The sequence below is a fragment of the Brachycentrus maculatus genome, unplaced genomic scaffold (genome assembly GCF_059751285.1).
Source record: "Brachycentrus maculatus isolate JH-2025_06_01 unplaced genomic scaffold, ASM5975128v1 h1tg000196l, whole genome shotgun sequence".
Classification (NCBI taxonomy): domain Eukaryota; kingdom Metazoa; phylum Arthropoda; class Insecta; order Trichoptera; family Brachycentridae; genus Brachycentrus; species Brachycentrus maculatus.
Genome location: NW_028280947.1, coordinates 1,619,663 through 1,638,194, shown reverse-complemented (window position 1 = coordinate 1,638,194; position 18,532 = coordinate 1,619,663). Strand labels below are relative to the sequence as shown.

At 32.5% G+C, this 18,532-nt stretch overlaps 2 protein-coding genes across 3 annotated transcripts in view; both read right to left on the bottom strand.

Annotated features, from left to right (window-relative positions):
- The window catches only part of mtd (TLD domain-containing protein mustard), a 315,010-nt gene extending 305,812 nt beyond the window's left edge, over positions 1-9,198 (bottom strand). For both annotated transcript variants that reach the window (XM_088263104.1, XM_088263106.1), the window contains exon 1: positions 8,657-9,198. The gene's annotated coding sequence lies outside the window, so the exon portion shown is untranslated. The remainder of the gene's footprint in view (positions 1-8,656) is intronic.
- Positions 9,199-11,067: 1,869 nt separating this feature from the next.
- LOC148307604 (beta-galactoside alpha-2,6-sialyltransferase 1-like) lies at positions 11,068-17,617 on the bottom strand. The gene is given in 4 exon segments (XM_088263148.1): positions 11,068-11,890; positions 14,992-15,301; positions 15,304-15,371; positions 16,500-17,617. Coding segments are annotated over 4 exon segments (1,401 nt in total). The 5' UTR covers positions 17,281-17,617; the 3' UTR covers positions 11,068-11,648.
- Between the last annotated feature and the right edge of the window lie 915 nt (positions 17,618-18,532).

Below are 18,532 nucleotides of genomic sequence, written 5' to 3'. Positions count from 1 at the left end.
AATTTAATACAATTTTTATTAACATAAATTACAATTTATGTAAATAAATAAAAAATTTAAAACTTGTACAGTAGAATCTCGATTATCCGTAATAATTGGGTATAAAAGTTGGTATTCCGGACATAAAAAAAGTTCGAATAGTCGCAGTTAAACCAAGCGGTGACTTATAAGTCATTCACACAAACACCGCAGTAACAAAAAATGCGAAAGAGTGTAAGAAATAAAGACTCTAAGGAGCATATTTGGCAAGAGTCTACGAGATAGAATAGGGAACACCCAGATAAAAGAAATATGGAAGATGCAAGACGTTGTTAGGTGGGGAAGGCAACGAAGAAGACAATGATATGTGCATGTGATGAGAATGGATCCATCTCGACTGCCCCACATCGCACTCCACGGCTAACCCCAATGTAGACAACTCCCGGGCAGACTATCAAAAAGCCGGATTGACAACTGGGAATCAACATCGTATGAGGCTTATCCCTCACAAAAACAGGCCACAAGGCCTACACCAAGAAGAAGAAGAAGAGGAACTTAAAAGAAGTTAATAATCAAGTGGCCAAAATAAAAGTAGGTATCTATAAAATATGTTATTTCAGGCTTTGTTGCCCAGAAAATATGTGTGAACTGATTCGGAATGGGTCTCACCCATGTCCGAATGGAAAAAGCTAAATAAATAATTCACTAATTTCTGAACTGATCATTAAATATAAATTAATATATTATCGTAGTCGTACAGGAGAAAGTGACCAACTAACAAAACGTAAAATGTTCAGGAGGGCCATTTAAGTCACTTTTGCTTGGCAAGAAAATAAACATCAATGCAGTTAGTCATTTTTAACGGGTCAATATATTATACTTCCAAGTTTAAAATCGCTTTGAGATTTTTTCAGGGCAATATTAAGGTAGTAAAAAGTCAACAATCACGTTTTTGTAAAAAAAAATACATTTGGTCACTTTCTCCTGTATGACTACGATATTATATAATATATAAAAATCTGGATAGTGGCTGTTAAATGAAGCGGTGACTTACAAGTCACTATAGCGGGTATACCAGTGACCCAAAAGTAGCTGTCAAGCTCATCTCTATGGTATACGAGTATGTCATATTTTCTCGGCAGGAGAGCATAGAGAATATGAAGTACGAGCATGTAGGCGGGTAGGTACCTAGCGGGCACTAGGTAGGCCCGGCATTATGACAAGAGCGGACGCAGCCATTGGAGGGTCGAGGAAGAGTGGCCGCGAGAGGCGGCTTAATGGCGGAGTTCATCCGGCGCTTCCGCAACGCAAAATGGCGGATTTGAATTCAAAAAAGGATTTGGGCCCGAATACCCAACACAGCCGTACTTTATTAATTTTATTTTTATTTATTTATTCGGGAATTGTACAGCTTACATATAAAAAAATGATACAATAAACAATAGTTACATTAACAATAATCAACATTACATTACATTAACAAAAAATAGTTACGTTAAAAAAAAGCCAATTAAACAATTCCACATTTATGTTATAAAACTATTAAAAAAACATTCAGATATTTAAAAAAAGGGTATGATATAAAATAATAGATTTAATAATAATAATATATTAATTAAAATTAAATATTAGGATGATTTTTAAAGAAAATTACCGTATTTTCTGGACGCTATTACTGTATTTTATAAGACGCTACGAACTAAGTATATTAATTTTTAATCATTTTTTACGTAACGTTTTTACCATTCGTATCCTCCTCCCTTAGTTTTTCCCTCTACCCCCTTCCTTAAACTCCCTTTTTACTTTCCCCTCCTTATTATCATATTTTGTAATTTGTATTTTTTAGATGTTAATTTGTAATTTATGTTTTTTTAATGTTCAAGTACTACCTACTCTGTCCGCCTCCGTAGTGTAATGGTCAGCATGCTCGGCTACCGTTCTGGAGGTCCCGGGTTCGATTCCCAAGGGGGGTTAAAATAAATATACGTGATTTTTTCACTGACGTATTTATTCAATATTACCCTGGACTGGTACCTGAAGCGGAGGGCTGATCACCTTTCCTTCATGTGTAAACGATCAAGATAACACTGCGTTTATATGACGCAGTGCCCTATGCACCATTGGGGTGCGGATAAGGGTTTTATTTTATTATTATTACTACCTAAGTATCTATCCTCTGATTGCCAACAGCTATATATGGTATCAAACGTTTTGACCAATATCACAAGTCGGTTTTTGGTTGGTCGGAAGATATTTCTTTTTAGGAATAATTCCGCCAATGTACTAAGTTATTTTATAATAAATAAATGTGTATTATTAGATTGGAAAGCTAGACTAGAAATAATTTTGGTGATCCTTCGAATGCGATAAATGTATGTATTAATGTAATATATTACCAGAAACAGAACTAAATTAGAGGATATCATGGATCGCGTGACTAGACTCAAGTGACAATGAACATATTGCAAGATATGACCACATAAGATGGACCACAAGATGGAGACCTTGGGAGAACAAAAGAGGTGTCGGAAGACCCTAAAAGACATGGTCCGACGACATAGCCGCTGTGGGGGGTAGAAACTGGCTATAAACAGCAACCTACCGAAGGAAATGGAAGGATACAGAAAAGGCCTATATTCAGCAGTGGAGGACAGAGGGCTGATGAAGAAAAATAAGAATATACAGTAAACCCCCCAATAACGTTGAGATAGGTACTACGTTATCGCAGGGAAGATTAATATGGGGTTAATATTTTAAATTGATTTTTACGTTTTAACCAGCAGAATAACTAAAATTAGTATTTTAAAATTAAAATACAATTCAAAAACATTAAACCTCTACAATGTTCCTTCCGATAATGCTGTACATATCTAAACTTTATAGAGAGGTCTACTATATTATTATGGAAAACACATTTAGAAACATTTTAAGGACATATGTGGAGGTCCTAACCAAAAAGTTACATTGCCAATATTTCACAATAAATCCTTTAAATGCGAATCTGTTCTGTTTACTGTATTCTATCGAAATCTTACTTAAAGTTGCGATAAAACGTGACCAATCCTGTGTTAAACCAATATGAAGTCATTGAATCATACCGAAACTTAACAATTTTACAAGCTAGAATTCTTGAGGACTTAAAATAATTTATAATGGAAATGTAAAGTTTTGATGAGGACTTCCACATATTACCACAAATACGCCGGTGTTGGGCTACCTCGCCTCATTTACATCATAATATAATGTTGTGCGCGGCAAAGAGACCCTCGGGACGGAAGTGTCACTGGTGGGCTGTAGAACAAAGGGTAGGTACTTTGTATATCGCGCCACACATTGGTGACACCATTGTCTCTGCGCTGCTAATACGCGTCATCAATCTTGCGTTAGTGCTCACCGGAGCGGTACAAGCCTGGGGGTGTGTTGGGGCAGGTGCCAAAACTTCAAAACGCCGAAATAAAGCAGTAAAGGAAGAGACCAGCCCTGTTATGTATTATATGTAGTTCCTAGAGGATATGGCGGCCATTTTGTCACGCGAGCTTTCCGCTAACACGACTCGGATATCACTCAGTATTAATCCTCACAAGCTAGCGGCGCAGAGAAGCCGCATCGTATGCTTAAATATCCAATACATTTTTTGTGTGACATCTCAAGATTTTTAACAAAATATAATAATACAATATTTTGATTGTATCTAAATACTTGTTCATACATCTGGATTATCTTTAATTACGAGATATTTAAAAAAAAAGACATCTAACATAAATGAAGAAGAATATGGAAATCCATAGATGTCTCTATTGAATTCTAGTGATTCAAGCACTATGTTTCGAAATTGAACCATATATATAGAATTTCCAAAAATTTGAGTCTTCAATCATGGGTAGAATTGGTGAATGTTACACGTGTGTAAAGTGACCACTTAAAACAGCCTATGACGGTCATAAGCCCCGTAAATTCCCAGACTTCCATATTCTTCTTCGTCTACATATATTGAGATGTGAAAATAAAAATATATCGGATATTTAACATAATATATCGGACATATGTTACCATAAAGTGTGTTAATTGTGATCTGTATGCTTTGTGGAAGGTGATTTGAAAATGAAAAAGGAGTTTATTATGTATTATAGTCGTGTACTTTTAACCTGTTTTTATACATTTTTATGGTTCTATTGTGTTTATTGAAATATACAAGATATTCCTTTTAAAACATTTATTTCACCCGCAAAAAAACAAACGTTATCAAAGGAATGAAATTAAAGTATGAGTCGAAGAGGGGTGGAATATGAAATACACCCATACCTCGTTTTACGGCCTAGATACGTTTTACGAAACTTGGCCGCGAAGCGAAAAGCCGTATAAGGAATCAATTATTTTAATAAAAATTCAAACAAATTCAATGGGATCGGTTCCAAATTTGATAAATATGTAACGTAGTATCATTCAAAACGCAATACATCTTTTAATTTCATTCAAATCAAAAATACATTAGCGCTACGTTGCAAACTTTAGCGCTACGTTCGACGTCAGGATCGTTCTTTAGGAAAATGTTTATTCGTTGTTCGAAATGGGAAAAAGCTTTCGACATTTTTTTTGTGTAAGCTGTTTGGATACAAAAGACTCTGTCTCTTCATCAAATGCAGTTCTGCTTGAAACTGAATGAGTTCCTCATATGAGAGGGGTTTCCTATCAGCTTCAAGTAGATCATCACGTTAGTTCAAACCTTCAAAGCCGAGATCATGTGCTATTATTCAAAATATTTTGCCTAATTTCAGGGAGGAAATTAACTTCTCCATCAGTAGTTTTATGCATTCTGGCCATCTTTTTTTCCAAAAATGGTTCATTTTTATCAATTTTAATTCCTTCCATGATTCACCGATGCTGTCCACAGCATCCTTGATGTTACAGTTTAAAAAACGTTTTAATTGAAGATTAACTTGTATTATTTTATTAATCAAACACAGAATTTTTGAGTCTACTAAGTTGTATTTTATTAACAAAAACATAAAAAATTAATATTGTGACAATTGTTTCGCCTCGTTATGGCATTTTCAAACGAATGTGAAGATCAAATGGACTGACGGTCCTTATGTAGCTATACAATTCTAAGTGACAGCTTTAACATATGCAGTAATAATTTATGGGAGACAACAGTAGCTAATGGGGGGTGTAGGCACGTACCCTTATATTTATTTTCTAGGAAAGGAAGAATTTATTGACATGGCAATTTTTAGAGAAATGATATTTTAAAGATAATACAATTGTTGGTAATATTATTTTTAAGAATTTATATATGTAGATGTAATTATTAGTTTATCAATAACGCATCATGTAAGCGTTTACATAGAGAGAGATTATGTACAACAATAGTCCATTTAAATATTTTTTAAACGCCAAATCAATAAATAAATGAAGATTAACTAGTCTAAACCAGTCACTTTTTGTGCACACACTGAATAACGCTAGTAAACAAGAGGAAATAGAAAAGAGTGTGCATTGAGATATTGCACTTGCAGCAAGATTGGCAACATGTACATATATCGACACCGAAAAATTTTTTTTTGCCGTTATAGCGAAACATTTTAGGCCGTAAATCGAAAATGTGCCTTAACCAACCCTAGCTTTGAGCTATTTTCAGGCGTATTTTTTTTATAAACAAGCCAAAAAATCACAACGTTTGTTGTCACAAAATATTTTCAGGTAAGAAACCTGAAAAAAATTGTCAGTGTATCCAGTACGCATGAAATATTTTTGGAACAGATATCTATTCTCGTGTGCGTAGGTCATACGGGTTAGGTTAGGTTAGGTTAAGAAAAACCGCGCGTATCACGTACGTTCCTATGTGTAGGGCGGTTAATTGAAGAAGGCCGTTATAGCGAAATGCCGTATAAAGAAGGGCCGTATAGCAAGGTATGGGTGTACAGGAGAGCGGAGGAACGGTGAGCGAAGTTCAAGTTGGGTCGTGTAATCGGCTTAAGAAACCACGGAATCGGTATTAAGCCGTAAGTATTCGTCTGAACTTGATTCCGAACCGAGCTCTGGGGATTGCGAGCCGAAAAACAATTGCGAAACCAGAAAACAAAACAAATCACAAGCAACAACAACTGTGAATTTCTAAATAAATTGGTTTCCAGTTTCAAAAAATAATTGTAACTTTTTAAATGTGCTGTAACTTGATTTGAAACATTGAGGCACGCGGTAAAAACAATCAGGATTTTTTTATTTTATTTATTTTTTATTTTATTATTTATTTATTTCATAATACATAGTTACATTCGAATATGCATATTTATTTCATATATACATTTACTTTATCGCTCACTCCTTTCAAGAACGTCATAAATCAAAATACTTGATTTTTCAGGAGAACGTTTTTAAAGTTTAAAAATTTAATACAATGTATTAGAAAAAAATATCAAGCCACTTATTGAACTTTTTACTGCGCAACAGATCTTTTTAGGTAAAACCTGGAGGTTTTTTCTCCATTTGAAAAATATTTAGGATATTTTAAAAAAATAATTAAACGATACCTTTTCTTCAAAATGCAAAAACAACACTTTCTGCCCTGTAGCGGGTAAATATTAAGTTAAAAATATGCCACTTTTGCTGGGATATAGTACATTTTCTGGGCATTCCGAAAACATGCAACTGAAAATCGATTTGAAAAAAAAGACGATATTTGATTTATGACGTTCTTGAAAGAAGTGAGCGATGTGTATTACGGCTCTTTAGGCATGGCCTGTGTTGAGCCGAATACTAACATGTTAATACAATTTTTATATTATTTTTTTTATTTTTTAATAATTTTTTTTTAATTATTATATTATAAACATTCCATACAGGAGATACACTAATAATTTACAGTATAAAGATTTTTAAATAAAATAATTACACCTGGACTTTAATTAATTCACTTTCTACCTTGTCCCTTCCAATGCGAAGCAACCATCGACGAGCACTGTTCTGAAAGATCTCATCACTTCTGGAAATCTTATTTATCAGTAAGATGCAAATTAGTTGCAAATAACGGAACCGTTAAACAGGTGATGGAATTTAAAAGAAAAGAGTTAATGAAATGTAAAAGGTAAAAAAATATAAATAAAAATGTTTTTTTTAATATGTATTCTAAAAAAAAATATATATCAAATTTTTGGAGTGAATTGACGTCCGGCTCTCAGCGCCGCCGGAGGCTTGATGAATTCTATTATTGCGAGTAAGGCCTTAATGGTGCTAGACAAACTATTACTGTCCATTGATTTATCAATAGTGTCTGACCAATGTCTGTGCCGAATTATTTTTAGATGTGCGATGTTTGTACATCGCTAATAAAGCTATACGCGAGATAACGAGAGATAACGTCGGTTACAATTAGTTGTGTGATAAGCCACATTTTTACAAATTACAAGACTCTGTGAGGCGATTTGACGTATTCCGTTATTCATATATCGAACAGATTAATTGAAATAGGTGTGTTGAGATGGTTTGGACATGTAGAACGAATGAGTGAGGAAAGAACGGCAAAACAAATTTATGAGGCGAATGTAATTGGAAAAAAGAACAGAGGAAGACCGAGAAAAACATGGCACGATCAGGTATGCCAAATACTTGAAATACTCCTAACCTGACCAAATACTTGGTCAGGTTAGGAGTCGTAACAATCGGCGGGTATGTATGAGGAGATGCATGAACGTGGAAAGGGCGAAGAATGTTTGCAAAGACAGAGTGGTGTGGCGTTCTATTCTATCTGCCTACCCCTGCGGGGAAGCGGCGTGATGGTTAGTTAGTTAGTTAGTTTAAAAAATGTAAAATCTTTTGTTTATTAGTTATATCACAAATTAATATTTTATATGATCTTATTTGGGCGCAATCAAAGATTTTAAATTTCTTGGCATCTATTATATAAGGTTTTGGCGCGTGGATGCCATTTTTTCGTCTCGAAACCATACCTGCATTATGGACAAAATGAGCTTTTCCACCGTATAAATTGTGGTAGAGTGGTTTCGAACCGAGAAACTCTGACTCAAGAGTCCGCGACACTAACCACGAGACCACAACCCGACGTTGTTGAAAAATAAACGACATTACTTTTATTTTTAATATGTTTTGTCCTTAACTGATTTTATTAAATATTCGTCAAATTCTCGGCGTCAGATTATTGATGAATATGAAGGTTTTACTGTAATAAAAATATATTCGACTGGCCTATTTTTTGTGAAAAAATAAAAAAATATTCACCTGTCATTGTTGAAAAATAAGCGTTACGTTTATTTTTAATGTATAGTTGTTTTTTAACCGATTCACCGCAAAATGGGAACGTGTAGATATATCACATGCTCGCTTTATGTAACGTAGGAGAATAGAAAATTAATTAATCGATGAATGAAGTAAACCTCCTCGTATACCAAGTACTATTCAAGTCAAACACGCCAAAATATTAACTTATTAAACTAAGAAGTTGTCTCAACGTTCATCAAAAAATAGCTTCAATATTTTCCGGAGTTTTGAAGTAAAAAAAAAACATTTTTGTCGAGTGTCTACGAAGCAATTTTTCACTGTTTTAATTCATATTTTGCAAAATAATGAAAGCAAAGCCATTTTGATGTATTTAATAACTAAAAAAAGTGCTTACTGTATTTTTCTGTCTAAGTGAGAGTGTAATTTCCATGCGCATACTTACATATTGGATAATCAATCAGCTGATCACAGGTTGTGAATCCCAATTTAAAAGATGAACGATTGTTTCATTTTCCACACAAAGTACAGTTTACGGCACAATTTCTCTGTTGGTCTAATAATATTTACATTTTTAATAGCATACGATTATCGACACACACACCCACAAACGCCTCGGACAGGAATCGATAAACACAGAGAAAAATTACACTATCGCAAATGTTTTCGCGGATAATACGTTAGATTTACGAGCTAGATGAACAAAAGACCGCGGAAACTCGTAAATATATCACGCCATTGTGAAAAATGAGCCGAAATAAGTTTTTTCAGTAACGATAAGAAACATCTGGATGTTCTTTTAAAATAACAAACACTCCGTTTTGACAGATTGCTTCTGCGAAAAACAGTTCATATAATCCGACACAGGTAAACTGTTGCAAGTATTCGGACTCAGCACGCCCATGCAAGAAAATGTAGGGGTGTAGTTTTAGGAAAAATTACTAATAAAATTTAAATGCACGCAGACGTATCTCGAACTGCATGCATGTATGTGTGTATACACGATCAGCTGAAATGTCAAAGTGCACATGGTTTTCACGACGACTACTGCCATCTGTGGCCTTTCAGGCAAAAGTAATCGAGATTTTCGGGAAATTTCTGAATTTTACATTTATGCAACAATAAAATTATAACCAAACCGTTCACACAATTTTGATATTTACTGAATTATTTTTATCTAAATTAAAACCTATTGTATTTTATTATAAATAAATATTGTAAAATGCGCTTTCGGAACGGGAAAACTCAATGAGGATACATTATTATAATTTGTATGTGTATGGTGAAATAAAAGTAAAAATACAAATAAATTCTGTAACTTACTAACTAACCATAATTTTTTGAGATCTTATCGAAGATGAAGAAGAATATGGTACTCTGGGCATTTACGGGGCTGACGACCGTCATAGACTGAGATGTTTTTTGAGATGTCAAAAAATATTATGAAAAATAACTCCTATAATTGAAGATAATCCAGATTTGTGAACAAGTATTTGGACACTTTCAAAATGTTGTAACTAACCATCACGCTGCTTCCCCGCATGGGTAGGCACAGATAATAATAATTTCCGATAGCTATCAAAAAATCACGCATTTTATACATATATATATATATATATTTATATAAATATTTAAATAAATAAATAATAATAATAATAGTAATAAAACCCTTATCCGCACCCCAATGGTGCATAGGGCACTGTGTCATATAAACGCGGTGTTATCTTGATCGTTTACACATGAAGGAAAGGTGATCAGCCCTCCTCTTCAGATACCAGTCCAAGGTAATATTGAATAAATATTACAGTGAAAAAATCACTTATATTTATTTTACCCCCCTTGGGAATTGAACCCGGGACCTCCAGAACGGTAGCCGAGCGTGCTGACCATCACACTACGGAGGCGGACATATATGTGTATATATATGTATAAATGTATTTATATATATATATATATATATATATATATATATATATATATATATATATATATATATATATATATATATATATATATACATACATATATATACATATTACATATATATATATATATATATATTTATATATACAAAAAAGTGCAATCAACAAACGTCATAATAGCCCAGAAATAGTCCTCATTAATACGTACAAAATATGGGAGTAAAATAAAAGCCGTTTCTTGCTGTAAAATCTAGTTTAATTCACAACCGCCAATGTTATTAGCACAGTAATAATGACCTTTTTATAATAAATTAATTATAACGATTTGCTTTTATGTAAAATTATTTGATAACAGGAGAAAATTAAACAAATTATAAATAAGTAAGTATTGTTTTATATTATTGATTATACTCAAACACTGGACTTGACCTCTGATGGCCATATAATATTCTGTGATAACCCCGATCTAAAACTTCTGCAATAATTGGTTTGGTACATTATTTTTGACATCTCAACATAGATGAAGAAGAATATGGAAGTAATAGGCGTTATAATACGATGCAGTGCCCTATGCACCATTGAGTTTGAAGAATATATTTATATTTACATATATATATATTTATATATATATATATATATATATATATATATATATATATATATATATATATATATATATATATATATATATATATATATATATATATATATATATATATATATATATATAAATTTATATATATATATATATATATATATATATATATATATATATATATATATATATATATATATATATATATATATATATATATATATATATATATATATATATATATATATATATTTATATATATATATATATATATATATATATATATATATATATATATATATATATATATATATGTAAAAATTATGTACATAACTCGTAAGCCATAAAATCAGTACAATAAATGTATTTTTTTAATGTATTTATTTCATTTAATTCCTTTTTATTACTATCAATTTCCAATATCGTATTTTGTACACCTGACGTAACACATAATTCAATAAATAAATATGAAATAAAAATAAATATCGCTGATTCCGACCCGATTTCGGCTTAACTCAGCAAGGCTAACAACACAACCCAATCGCCTCGCATCAACAAACAGTCCAGATTGATCTAGCTAGCGTTCCATCGTCTAGCGTCAACAAACACAGTCCAGATTGATCTAGCCAGCGTTCCATCGCCTCGCGTCAACAAATGCAGTCCAAATTGATCTAGCTAGCGTTCCATCGCCTCACGCCAACAAACACATCCCAGATTGATATAGCTAGCGTTCCATCGCCTCACGTCAACAAATGCAGTTGAGATTGATCTAGCTAGCGCTCCATCGTCTCGCGTCAACAAACACATTCCAGATAGATCTAGCTGGCGTTCCGTCATCTCGCGTCAACAAACACATCCCAGATAGATCTAGCTGGCGTTCCGTCATCTCGCGTCAACAAACACAGCCCGGATTGATCCAGCTAACAGTCCAGATGCTGGTAGCCCTGCACGCGCAGGTAGCCCGCCTGGAAGACAGTGAAGTCCGTGGCGCCGTTCATCTTGTAGGCGAGTACCTTCTCGGCCGCTAAGGGGTGCCACACACCGAAAGTGCAGGCCGCGTCGTCCTCGGGCCCGTAGTAGTGGCAGCGCGAGGTGAGCCTAGCCGAAGGAATGTACTCGAATACGTCGACGAACGAACAGCGGGGCAGCAGCAAAGCGAGACCTGAAATTATAATAAAAACTTGTAAAGGTGCTTCTCATTTTTCCATGTTCGCTCCCTATGTGGAGCATATGGCCAACACGAGACGTCTCCAAGTCACTTTGTCACGCGCCATCTCCTTGGCTTCCTCCCAGGTCAGTCCGGTATCCCGAAGTTCCGCTGAGTATAGTGCGTGAACGGTCGTCAACGGTCTTCCGAGGTGCCAGAATCCTCGGGATTAGAAGAAGAGACACGAGAAGTTGATGCTCTCATGTGGTATTTTAATGACATGCTCGTCGCAATATACGATAAAACGCAACTTAATTTTCTTTCAAATGACTTTTTTTCTTAAAATATCGTTTTTGTACTGAAAATAGTTTTTCTTCGAAATAAATGTATGAGTTCGAAAAGAAAAACGTTATTGAAAGACAAAGAGTTAAAAAATGCAAAAATATTTTTACAATATTTTTAAATTTCAAACTTTTGTATGTATATATGTAATAAAATAACTAGGTACCTACCTATACATTTTATTAAGTACTTACAAATAGTACCTACATAAAACAGTTCTACCACTAGATGTCGCATGCGTCGCTCAGAAGAAAACAAAAGACTTCCGATAATATTATTAACTGGCAGAATCAGATAGATAGATAGATAGATAGATATAAAAATTATTATAAAGATAAATTAAGAATAAACTTTAATTACAAAGCAACACATTGTTTATTTTATTATTATACACTCACTTTACATATTATTTACACGCAATTTACAAAAGAAAAATATTACCACGTTATAAAACGACAATTTTGTTAATTGGAAATGGATTATGAAACATTAGATGTATTAAAACAATTACTACAATATGTTCGGAGTGAGAGAGAAAAATTAGAAGATGATCAAAGAAAACGATTAGAAGATAATCAAAGAAGACGTGGAAATTTAAGAACTAGTGACAAAATTAAAAATAAAAATCATGTGAAAAAAATTTCTACAAAATATAAAATAAAATATACTCCAGAAAAGAAGAATTTCGAAGCAGATTGTGTGAGCAGGAATCCAGTATTAGAATCGAAGGAAAATGCAAATGAACAATTAAAAGTTGTAAATTTGGTTAAATTAGAAGATATTTTAAAAGATCAGAATAAAAATGAAGACATACAAATAACACAGAAACAGTGCTTGAAAAATGAAAATAAAAATAAAGTAGAAAAAACTTCTACGAAAGATAAAATAAAATATACTCCAGGAAAGAAGAATTTAGAAGTAGATTGTCTAAGCAGGAATCCAGTATTAAAATCGAATGAAAATGCAGATGAACAATTAAAAGTTGTTAATTTGGTTAAATTAGAAGATATTTTAAAAGATCAGAATAAAAATGAAGACATGCAAATAACACAGAAACAGTGCTTGAAGAATGAAAATAAAAATAAAGTAGAAAAAAATACTACAAAATATAAAACAAAATATACTCCAGGAAAGAAGAATTTAGAAGTAGATTGTCTAAGCAGGAATCCAGTTTTAGAATCGAATGAAAATGCAGATGAACAATTAAAAGTTGTACATTTGGTTATATTAGAAGATACTTTAAGAGATCTGAATAAAAATGAAGGAATTCAAAAGAAAAAAACAAATGGATTGAAAAAAACTGTGTCTACTTTAAAAGGGTCAAGAAAAAAAAATCCAAAAAAAAGAAAGAAAGAAAAAAAAACAAGAAAGAAAAAAAAAAGAAAAAAAAGAAGGAAAAAAAGAAAGAAAGAAAAAAAAAAAAAAAAACTTTATCATATCACTAAACTTATACCAGTCCCTTCACTACAAGAAGATGATCCGGAGGACGAGTGAAAATTTTACTATGAATTTTCATCCCCAAGGGGGGAGATGTAATAAAATAACTAGGTACCTACCTATACATTTTATTAAGTACTTACAAATAGTACCTACATAAAACAGTTCTACCACTAGATGTCGCATGCGTCGCTCAGAAGAAAACAAAAGACTTCCGATAATATTATTAACTGGCAGAATCAGATAGATAGATAGATAGATAGATATAAAAATTATTATAAAGATAAATTAAGAATAAACTTTAATTACAAAGCAACACATTGTTTATTTTATTATTATACACCCACTTTACATATTATTTACACGCAATTTACAAAATAAAAATATTACCACGTTATACTTATATATTTTTTTTAATAACGCGCCGAAACACGACCGACATCTAGTCGGTTGTTCTAATTTTCTTATTTCTTTATTTTTTCTTAAAATACCGTTTTTGTACTGAAAACATTAGTTTTTCTTTGAAATAAATGTATGATTTTGAAAAGAAAAGAGTTATAGATATCTAAATTTGTAGTTTAAAAAATAATATAAGAATATTACATACGCGTATATATATATATATATATATATATATATATATATATATATATATATATATATATATATATATATATATATATATATATATATATATATATATATATTATATATATATATATATATATATATATATATATATATATATATATATATATATATATATATATATATATATATATATGTATATATATATATATATATGTATATATATATATATATATATATATATATATATAAATATATATAAATATATATATATTTATATATATATATATATATATGTATATATATATATATATATATATATATATATATATATATATATATATAAATATATATATATATATATATATATATATATATATATATATATATATATATATATATATATATATATATATATATATATATATATATATATATATATATATATATATATATATATATATATATATATATATATATATATATATATATATATATATATATATATATATATATATATATATATATATATATATATATATATATATATAAATATATATATATATATGTGAGTGTGTGTGTATGTGTGTGTGTGTGTAAAAAAATCTAATTCCAATAGATACTTTTTTTTTAAATCACGATTGAAAGCACGACCGACCTCTAGCGCGCTTGTTCGCGTTCTGAATTTTAATTCTGCGAGTTACCCTTAACACACCGATTAAATTGAAATATTTGAAATTTGAGCATACCCAAAAATCCCGATGAGGGCGGATTTTTCCGAAGCCTATTCGGCGTATTAGCCTGCACAAAGTCCCACAGCTCCCACAGGCTCCTGGGGTTCAACAGATGGAAGTCCGCCCTCGGGTTCCTGCGCATGAACCTCCTGTACTCCGGGAAGAGGTTGAAGTCGGGCTTCTGGTACCACTGCGCCAGCGTGGCCGTATAGTTGCCCGGGTCCCAGGCGAGTAGAGACACGTTGCGGTACAGCCGCGACGTCTGGAACTGGAACTCCTTCTTGGTCACCACCTGCGAGTTGACGATCCTGATAGTCGTCTTGGCGCCGACCCGACGTCCTGGCTGAAGTTGTGCGTCGGCGCGTGATTGAAACGGAGGACCAGGTCGTGAGAATCTGCGGAAAAAAGATTAAATAAAATTCTCATGGAATGAAATCTATTATCCATAAAGTCATTGAAAATTTAAACTAATTATAGAGCTGCGCATCAAAAGAAAACAAAATGTAACACATACCTCTTTTGAATAAAAGAACTTTGATTTGATTTGATAGCATTCTCAATATTATTAATATTAAAAGCATTTACTTTGTGGTAAGTCATTATTACTCATTAATTTTTTTTTACAAAAATGTTAGTGATATTAGTATATAACCACTTACGACATTTTTATGTCTATCGGTTTCGAGACGTACCCATCTTTTTGTCAGGACAACCACTACCTCAGCATGCAAAAGGGTGGTATTGTTTGCATGCTGTGGTAGTGATTGTCCTGACGAAGAGACGGGTACGTCTCGAAACCGGTAGACATAAAAATCTCGGTGAGTGGTTATATACTAATATTATTAACATTTTTGTAAAAAAATAAATAAGTAATTTGATAGTGTTTGAACATAATGTATGAATGAGATTTTAAAAAAACATAAACTACCTAAGTAATCATCACGCCGCTTCCCCGCAGGGGTAGGCAAAGAGAATAGAACGTCACACCACTCTGTATTTGCAAACTTTCTTCGCCGCTTCGACATTTAAGCATTTCCTCATACATACCTGCCGATTATTTCGAGTCCTGACATGACCGCTTTCAAGTATTTGATATACCTAATCAAGTCAAGTTTTTTTGGTCTTCCTCAGCTCCTTTTTCCAACTACATTCGCTTCATAAATTTCTTTTACCTTTCTTTTCTTACTCATTCGTTTCACGTGCTAAACCATCTCAACACACCTTTCTTAATTTTATCGACAATGCTTATATCTCAGCCTGCGTTCTTTCCTTATTTCACCATTATACATCAAATAAAAAATAAATTGATTCTGTAACAACTAACTAACCATCACTCCGCTTCCCCGTAAGGGTGCCTACTCCTGCCTAGAGAGTAGAATACCACAATACTCTGTTTCTTCAAATAATGTTCACTTTTCCCCATTCATGCATCTCCTCATTTTGCACGCATTTCTCCAGCTCAGATTTAGATAGATTTTGTGATCATTACTCGCACAAGCTGGTTATTAGAACGCATTACTTACCAATGAAGTCTCCTAAATTAGATCCCAATAATGACCCAGAGCTTGCAACAATAGCACAGCTGTTATAGAAATTATTCCTCAACAGTGGTTGATTTGGGATTCTCTTCCCATATCCCAGTGCTGCAAATGGTCCATCCAGGGCAGTGATAGTCCGAACGTGTTTCTCTTTCAACTCACACATCAACTCTTTACCGCTCTTTTCTCTATAATTTCCGTGTTTTTCCGGATCGAATCGGACGTTATAAGGATTTATAGCTCCGTTCTTTAATATGTTTCCTTCTGTCATGATAATCCTATTGAATTCTTTCATTATTAGCGTCTTGTATTGTTCGACTTTTGCGACGCATTTCTCCGGTTTATCAACTTCACATTGGTACTTTTTCGTGTCAAGTTCTACGAAAGGCCTGCCTAGATTCGGAAATCGCGGCCTGCCCTCGTTTCTTTTGAACATGTTTGTCTGTTTTTTAGACCTTTCTAGCGTTTTGAGGTTAGAAACTTTGTCTACATTCTTTCCAGTCTTATTTCTATTGTATACGCTCTGTAAAATAGACTCAGTTACTGTCACGTTTAATCGCATAGGTTTTTTACCACCGCTCAGGTTTGCTCCGTAGTAAAGAACTTCGGGAGGTTTTTCGCGCTCCGATTTTGTCGGGGTTTTAGAAAAGAGCCTTTGCCTTTCTAAATTTATCCAATACTGTGACCAAATAAGATAAAAATATCCACACATGCCAAAACATATTAAATTTATGAAAATCCAAACGCTTAAAGCTACAGACTTCATTTTTTATTTTATATTTACAATCTAGTCTTGTTTAAATCTTTTTCATTTTTTTTACAATTTGGTCTTGTTTAAATATTTGGCACTTCATTACTAGATACTATTGGAAGATATTATTTAAATAATTATTTATAATATTCCAATTATTAAGGACCGGTGAAGCAATCGATATTTTGTTTACTATATAACTCGAAAACATTGCGGATAATGTAATTCATAATATTATAATATCACATGCAACACTTTAAATAAAATTTCCGTTTTTAATTCGCGGTGATTATTTAAATGCTTAAATCTCATGGCGAATAAATTTGGTTCGGCTCAAATTGCACCAATTTACAGAAACGTCAAATCATGCGCCTGCGCGAAAGCGACAGTAAATCCGCATAACGCAGATGTTCAACAGCTTGCGAAGAAAAAACCCCTACCTACTTCTAGCTTTACTTAGACCAGCAGTCGGGGAACTGGGGTAAATTACCCCTAATGGGGTAAAAATGATTTTTATGGGGTAGTAAGGAAATTTTTCTAGTTTGCTATTTCATAAACGTGCTAGTATTTTTACAAATTTAAAAAATTCAGAAATCGATTAAACGCTGAAGACAATTCAAATTGCTCTTACATCAAAAAGTCCCAATTTTGAAGTAATTGTATCAAACAAGAAGCAACATCATTTATCCAAAAACTGAAAAGGAAGCCTGAAAACCTGAATTTTCTTTAAAACATTTTGAGTGTGTCCAAATACTTATTCACAAATCTGGATTATATCCAATTAAAAGTCGTTTTTCTTATTATTATTATTTTTTATCTCACCAATAGATGTCTCTAATGAAGTTCTAGTGATTCCAGAACAATTCTTCTAAATTGGCTCATATATATAGAACTTCTAAGAATTTGAGTAGTGTGGTTGTCAATAATGGGTAGAATTGGTAAATGTTACACCTGTGTAAAGTGATCACTTAAACCAGCCTTTGAGAGTCGTCAGCCTCGTAAATGCCCTAAATTTTCGTTTGATCTAATTAGAGAATTTTATTTTGTTTGTCTATTTCATACTTACTATTTTCAAGTAACTTTTTCGTTTAAATTAATTCAATAAATATGTTTGATTTTAAATAAACATTAATTGTCTTCTTTTCAAAATAGGGGGAGGAGTAATATCGACTTTGGTAATATCGCAAAAAAGACGAATTACACTTACGTCTATTGATGAGCTTTAAACGAATTCCATTGACAGTTTCTACATAATTTTGGACAATAT